This window comes from Euprymna scolopes, chromosome 41 (assembly GCF_053919585.1).
Source record: "Euprymna scolopes isolate OS-2025 chromosome 41, ASM5391958v1, whole genome shotgun sequence".
Lineage (NCBI taxonomy): Eukaryota > Metazoa > Mollusca > Cephalopoda > Sepiida > Sepiolidae > Euprymna > Euprymna scolopes.
Window position 1 is genome coordinate 76,010,585 of NC_136522.1, and position 8,374 is coordinate 76,018,958.

General features: G+C 31.6%; 1 protein-coding gene across 1 annotated transcript in view; it reads left to right on the forward strand.

Moving 5' to 3' along the window:
* Positions 1 to 8,011, forward strand: part of LOC145266635 (uncharacterized) — a 471,019-nt gene extending 463,008 nt beyond the window's left edge. The window contains exons 180-183 of the mRNA XM_080122558.1: positions 722 to 934; positions 2,343 to 2,439; positions 5,045 to 5,190; positions 7,415 to 8,011. Coding sequence (XP_079978684.1) covers positions 722 to 934; positions 2,343 to 2,439; positions 5,045 to 5,190; positions 7,415 to 7,472 — 514 coding nt within the window. The 3' untranslated portion in view covers positions 7,473 to 8,011. The remainder of the gene's footprint in view (positions 1 to 721; positions 935 to 2,342; positions 2,440 to 5,044; positions 5,191 to 7,414) is intronic.
* The last annotated feature ends 363 nt before the right edge of the window (positions 8,012 to 8,374 follow it).

An 8,374-nucleotide genomic window follows, 5' to 3' on the forward strand; every position in this document is an offset into this window, starting at 1 on the left:
CCTATTAATCCATAACTGTGCATCAAATGGATACCATAATACTTAGTTCGCTGCACCCTACCAGAGAAAAGGTCCAACAGAATTTAAGCTAGATCGGTTCAGTAGTTTCAGAGAAAACTTCTAGAGCAAACATTGTATTGTGGTTACTAATACTTATTAATCCCTAATTATCCACCAGACAGACACCATAATAGTTATTTTGTTGCACTTTATCATAGCAAAGGTCTACACAAAATTTCTAACAAATCGGCTCAGTAGTTTCCGACAAAAAGTTGAATAGACAGAGAGACATACGAACTAAGAGAAAAATAATACGCACATAACCCCAGTGGAATTTGAAAACAGAATGCTGAGCTCGCAGACTATGTCGGTAATCACTAGTGACGTGCAGAGAACGTTTTCATATGTGCTCAAGTGAAAAAAAAACAAAACAAAAACACGCTGTCTCGATGAGGCACAGGCCTATAATACATTTCTCTGAAAAGGGCACTTTTAAAATAGGAGTAAAAAGGTCGGTGCTTTGGCACCCCCTAGCAACCACTCACCCTCTGCACGTCCATACTGAGAACACTGGTTACTCATACTTCCAGCTCTAAACCTTACGTTATCATTTTATATGTATTTTTTCATATCTATATTTGTTAAATTTTTTCACCTATAGATCACGTTAAAAAATGACGACCACACCAATTTATGTATATTTGTTTATTTTTTTCTCCAGCATTCATAGGAAAGGAAGGTTGGAAGAGGATAGAATAATCCTCGTAGAAAGAAATCCTGAAATCATTGGATACCTTCCACAGAGCAGCGTCATGCATACCAAAAGTTATATCTGGTGGATGGACGATCCGTGGGCTGCACTTATTGCCCTCGCCGCCATCATCATCCTTCTATGTCTTATTGGAATCATTGTTGTTCTCTTCACTTGGTCAAGGTGAGTACGACTATTGGTGCTTCCAACTTTGATACATTTAAATGTTTAAAAGAACATAAACAAAAAAAATCTTTAGCGGTAAACGAGTTGACTAATAGTTAATTAATAGAATACTATTTCCAAGACTAATGGTAAGTTTAATTTAATATATTGACAAAACTATTGCATATATATATATACAATATATATATATATATATATAGTCTTTGAAGTTTTTAACATTTGAAACCACACAAAAAATTATTTTTTATCATTCATCAAAAAAAACATCTAGTCAGTAAGTCATTTAATCACCTGCAATCACTGCATCAACTCTCAAATTTACTATAATACCAATTTTTATATTTTTTAAGGGATCATCAGTTGTTTACCATGAAACACTGTTTCGGGGATTTAAAAACAAAACAGTGTATTACATCATGGCTCCCCAGCAGTGTTGATCAAACACCACCACCCTTAATCTTAGGAAGAAGACAAGTTACAAAATTTTTTTTTCCCTAATTTCCTATTCTTAATTGTAATTACTAACCTTTTCCTAGTATAAAAATGAATTTCTTACTTGTGCTATATATATATATAAAAATTAAATTACAAATAAGTAACACCATACATTTATTATAAATTGCTTAAAGCATTCTTTAAACAACTTATAATAATAGTAGTAGTTATAGAAATGAGGCACACAAATGATATGTTAGAGTTATTATTCTCCACTGTATATACTGTATTTCAAAAGACTGTTGCATTATTGAATTCAATAACAGTGAACCATTTTTATGGTAGTATATATGTAATAACTGAAAAAAACTTTTGCAATTATTCATTATATATATAGGTGAGCTAAAAGTAGTAATATTTGTTGGAGCGTAAGAAGCAGACTTCAAAACTATAAATCACAAAGGAAAACAATTTCAGCTGATAAATAACATTTAAATTTCATTAATATAATTGTCATTAATATAATTAATTAATTGTCTTATCACATATAGCTGTGCGTATACGCGATCTCTTAATACTATTTTTACTGTCCACCTACTTTTGGCTCACCCTGTGTATATATATGTGTAAAGGTTTTATATATATAATTTTTAATGGAAACGTGTTTTATAAATTTAAAGAAATAAACATTACAAAAATATATACTACATATTTTTTTTAATTAAGTGAAATTATTTTATTATAATTCGCGAAAATGTAGATACGCAGTTGGCATTAGTTCGTGTTTGCCAATAAATTAGATTGTCAAAATCGGATTTCTCTAAATTTTAATCGCAGACTTGTCCAAGATTTTCTAAAAGCCGTCCACATTTATTTTCTAAGACATCTTCTGGATTCATCTGTTCTTCCTCCTCCTCTTTTTTCTTGATTTACGAACTGAATTTTCCCAAATTCCGATATTCTTTTCCAGATACACGAAATACATGAACCAATACCGGCTACATCATTTAGCCAACGAGCCAACAGAGTTTTTGGAACCGCCAACTTTGAAGAATTTCGAAACTCAGGTAAATATTAAATCCACTTTTATTAAGATTTCTTTCTTTCTCTTTCTCTCTCTCTCTATATATATAAAATCGTATTTCTGAATGTTTGTTTATTCATAATTTAAGATGTAAAAAAGGTGCAGGTGCACTGTTTCACAAATGAATTTTCATACTGAAAGTGGACTTTCATACAGTTTCATTTTTGCATGATTCAATGAGTAACCTTATTTGCATATAACATTAAATATATATATTGTTAAAGACCTGAAAATGGAAAATTGACTGAAGTTAAGTCAAAGCATATCACTGATATATTTTTAGCCGATTTCTTCGACAATATTATGAATACGTTATTACTATGATATTTAATTTGCTAGACTAATTATATAAAAATGAGAATTTGTAATATATTTAAATTTTGTTTAATAATTCTTTTTAAACAGTTTGAGTTTATTTGTTAATAATTGTCTGTTACTTTTTAATATAAGTATATTTGGTTAATAATCAATAATTAAACTATTTTAAAAATATTTTTTAAAATTAAAACAATTTTTTTAAATACCAATTATAAGAAACAGAAATTGTTGAATATCAATGGTGTTTGAAAAAAAGTTTGTTTTATTAACACCGTCCGAAATTTTCGATTTTAGATTCAGTGATTACAATGGAGTGAGACTTTTATTCAAATATATATATATATATATATATATATTAGTATTTATTATTATTATTTTTGTTATTAAAGCAAACAGCTTTTGGCAGTATATGTACATACATGTTTCAACTAAATCTTGTTAAAAGTTTATTTTGTCGGTTGCCTTACAGTGGGAATCCATGGTCGATCAGGACTGAAGGGAGCGATATATAAAATTACATAGTTCAGATCGATTCATACGAAAATCTAATCCAATAGTAAATAAATATCCAATATCCTACAATATGAAATAATACTTTTAAATGTTTATTTAAAAAAAAAAATACTATAGTATTTTTTAAAAATAAACATTTAAAAATACTATAGTATTTTAAAAATAACCATTTAAAAGCACTATTTCATATTATATTCTATAATTCGAAATAAAAAAAAACAAAGATCCCCAGATTTACATATATTTCTAGATGAGTTAACTTTAAAATAATAAACACCTTTCTTTCTCACTAACAAAACAAACGCACTAACAAACACACATCTGTTCTAATAAAACGCCGTCTGTGTTGTTTGTAGTTATTTAAGTAAAAAAATACAATTAAAATAAAAATTATGATAATTAAAAGATAAAAGGAACGATTTTTAATGAAAAAAATATATAAGAAACAATAAAATAAATAAGAAATTAAAAACTAAACAATAAATATTAAAAATATTAAAACGAATGTTAAAAATTAAATTTAAATAAATAAATTAAACGTTATTTAATCAGTTAATGACTAAATCAATTAAGCTCAAAAATATATAGCAGAATTCATAAAATTTAACTCTTTTTACCAATCCTTACATTACACCAAGTTTTATTATGTCTTTTCTTCTTTTTCCTGTTTTTCTTTCTTTCTTTCCTTCCTTTCTTTCTGTAATTACTTGAATAACCGGATTTGATGGATAGTTCGGTCTCTTGGCATTTCTTCCGAATTCCTAGCTGATGACATTCGGCTTGTTCAAATATTTGCGCACGTCTAACGCCGAACCAACTGGACAAACAGCGAATCTGCTTTGCTGACTTCAGCGGTGATCGCTCCATTTTAATGAAACACTCACAGATAAGCAAAAACGCGAGATATTTTAAAATACGTCCACTCGTCCCAAGATACGCCCATTTAATCTGCGCGTTTATTGATGAAAATAGTATTGCAAAATGTAAGCGTAGTATATGAGCGCGTGGGAAAATATCAGCAGCAGCGAAGGATGGCTGGTTTCCGAAGAGATTGGCAGCAGCAGTAGCTGAAAAAAAGGCATATGCAAATTAGGGTGTGTGCACGAGAAGAAAACGAAAAAAGGGCACTACGTGTTCAGAGAGAAGCGAAATGTACGTTGAAATAAAAATGAACGTGTAAAATCAAAGGCGAGAAACGGCTGACTCTGAGCTGGCGTGAAGTCAGGCGGAAAAAGTGTACACCGGACAAGATGGACGATGGCGAGAAACTTTTAAGTGATGACGAGGCGGAAGAGTAATAGAAACAAATGCTTTTGTTAAAAAGGAAAAGAAATGCCAACCCGTATTTTGGTTTTTATATATATATATATAAGTGGGGATGTATAAATAATAAGTAAACACCCAACCGAATGTTGACTCCTCGGTTGTTATATACAAAGTGTGTAAAAAACGTCTCTGCACATGGGCTACACGCATCCTTCCAATTAGATAATCAACACCTAATTCAACCAATGGGAAGCTTCCACGCCCAAAATAATATATGCTATTGTGTTTTCGAGCAAAAAAGCCGAACATTTTGAGAACCAGAAAGGAGAAAAAAAAAGACTAAAGAAAGTACGAGGCAGACACAGTTACCACAGTAATCCGCCTTTAAAGCTAAATGCCAACGACCACTTTTCTTATCGGTTTTACTTTTTTTATTTTATTTAAATTTTTTTATTTGTTTGAAACCTGTAGTCTTTCGGTTCTCATTTCAGTCTTTGAATATGTTCGTTCCGGCCGACGAAGCTGAACGAGAACTCGGTGAGATCAACATGACTTTCGAAGGCGACACCTTACGACGAGTCGAACACCAAGGTGCCGACCCGGGCGTCGGTTCAGCTGTCAATCCACTCTTCAACCAGTAAGCAAATTCCTCACCTCCGCTCTACTTAATAATAAAAAGAAAATGCTCATGTATGGTCATTTTATTTTACCAAATCAAGAAACCTCACGGCCAAAAAAAAAATGAATAAATAAATAAATAAAATTTAGTCTTTCTTAAAATTTCGATAGAGAAATATATCAGAAATATTTTGTAACATTTCAGCGGGAAGGAAAGCTTTGGAATGTATTACTTGTCATTAAAGTAAATAAGAAGAAAAGCCGAGATTGTCTCATTTGTATAGTTGAGACAATATCTGGTCTTCTTATTTACTTTAACATTATTTGTTCAAATAAAGGCCAACCTTTATTTGTACGAAACCTTTTCTTTGTTGGAAAATATCTCAATTTATAACTGCTCTAGAAATAAATGTTAGCACTGTTGGAACGCCTAATGTGCATTTGTATAAAACTTGAATTTGACTACATGAGCAATATATATTTCGATTTTTTTCACATAATTTTAAACTTCTGTCCGACCATCAATATGAATTTAGGCAAGCCCGTTCTACTGCAAATATTCTAATTGTAATCTCTGAACGTATATACCATGCACTGGATTAGGCAGGGGAGGAGAAATCTAAGGTTTTTGACAGTGTATAGCACTATGGTGTTCTCCATGAAAATCAGATCTTACGTTATCACTGGACGAATACTTAACATAATTAAATCCTTCTTGAATAAGAGAAGAATTCAGGTTGTCATCGATAGTCGTACGTCTAAACAATATGATATAAATGCGGGTGTACCTCAGGGGTCGATCCTTGAACCTTTATTATCCTGATATTTATAAATGGCCTCCGTAATTAAAAAAAAAAGTCTCTGCGATGGGTATATTCGCAGCAACACCATGCTCTATAACTGGCACGAGAGGAAAACAAACTAGCACATATCCAAGGGAATGGTGGAAACCCTAAAGGAAGACCTCCAATCTGTAGTGGAATGGGATCTAAAATGGATGGTAACGTTGAATACTGCCAAGACTAAGCTCGTTTCCTTTAATAATTACAAGAAACCTTCTCAACCACTAATAGCTATGGCTAAAAATACATTACCGGAAAGTACTTCTTTTAAACTCCTCGGTTTAATGTTCACAGGGAACATGAGTTGGAACAGATACATCGAGAGTATTGTCAAGGCTGTTGCAAAGAAGGTGGGCTCTCTGTACCGTGCTAAGAATGTACTTACGCCTGAAAGTATCCTGTACCTTTACAAGGCCACCATTCGCCCATGTATGGAGTACTGTTGTCACATTTGGGCTGGTGCATCTACTACTAGTCTCTCATTCCTAGACAGGGTTCAAAAGAGAGTCGCCAACCTGATAGGTCCTGAACTGTCATCTAAGCTTCAACCTTTGTCCCATCGACGAAATATGGCATCCCTTTGCCGTTCTACAAGTATTTTAATGGTGGATGCTCTGACGAACTACAAGCACTTGTACCCCCTTGACGTAAAGACCCCTAACGAACCCGATAAGCAACAGAGTCCCATTCCTACACAGTAGAGATCACTAGATGTAAGAAAGCCTTCTACTCTAATAGTTTTTTTTTTGGCCCTAGAACTGCTAAACTTTGGAATTCCCTTCCAGGTTCCTGCTTCCTTTTCGAATTGATTTTAAAAATTTAGATTTTTTTAATGAAAACTCAACACATTGTTTTGTTTTTCTGAATAATTGTTTATACAAATTATAAAGGAACAAATGTTAATTCAATTGCGCAGTTTAAAAAAAAAAATTAAAGAAACTATAATTAACTCCTCTCAACATAACTTTCTAAAAAATTATCAAATAAAATAGTCAATTTGAAACCGTAAACAGACAGCCATGTTTTTTTTTGTTTTGTTTCGAAACGTTTTGGAGATGAAATGGTTTTAATTATTTTTAACTGATAAAGAGTGACTAGATAGGGAGGTAATTCGTTTCTCATTAATTAATGTTTGCGGTGATGATGTTTTTGTGACATTGGACGTGTGGGCAAGTAAATTAATATTTAAAAAATAATAATAATAATAGAAGAAGAAGAAGAAAATGTATCCTACCTTTTCTTGTTTAATTTTCTGTATCTTACCTTTTCTTGTTAAATTTTCTTCGTGAAATGTGTTGTATTTTGGCATAGGGTTTTGTTTACAAATAAATTAATCCATTGTAACTATTATTTTCATTGTTACCCTCTGGATAATTTTTTTTTTTTTTTTTTTTTTTGCAGACCTTCTCAAACGGGAGCACAAACAACAGGGCTCGGAGAAAGTACCACCGTACTTTGATCAGCGTTTCTCCTTTTACCCCTCTCAACTGACTCCCCAGTGAATACAACGACTAATAATAACATTAATAACTTCCATACGTGAACAAAACGGTTTATATTAACTTTGGGGCAATTCTAAAATATACCACTCGATATATTTCAAAACATCTTATTGCATAAAATACAGATAAATGTTGGAAATAATGTTTCATATGGCCGATATAAAATGCAAAGGGAAATAAATCTGTTCGTCATACAACTCCGTCGAACATTTCATTTACAAAATAGACAAAAAAAAAAAAAAAAAAAAAAAAAAACATTTTTATGTGCAGAGTTATCTCTTGTGACATTATAAGAACAGATTTATTTCCCTTGGAATATTCTTGTTGCACAACTTTCTATTTCGGATATCCTTTATAAATCTGGCCCCTAATCACAGTAGCCCCCCTGAGTTCTAGTTGCAATATGCCTTGTTTGGGGTGAGCGAAAATAAAATTAAAAAGGAAAACTTTCAAAGATGGCTTCTCTCTCTCTCTATATATATATATATATATATAACATGATGCATTGCATCATGTTATATATATATATATATATTGCATCATTGATGCAATATTCTTTTTCGACATTTGGCGTGTATGATTAAACCTGCTACAAAGTTTTTAAGATTAAGTATGTGTTTCGTACTAACAAGATGTTTTGAAATAATGCCATGCGGCGGTTTTAAGATTGTCCTTAAGTTATCGATAATCGAAAAAAAAAAAAATTATATCATGAACCAAGTTATTTTTATATTCATTGACATTAAAAGAAAAAAGAGCCCACAAATTAAAAAACAAAAAAAAACGACGATGCTTCTTAAGAATAAGAGCAGAATGTTTTCGGCAAAAGTCGGAGATGCATACTTATTGATAACATGCT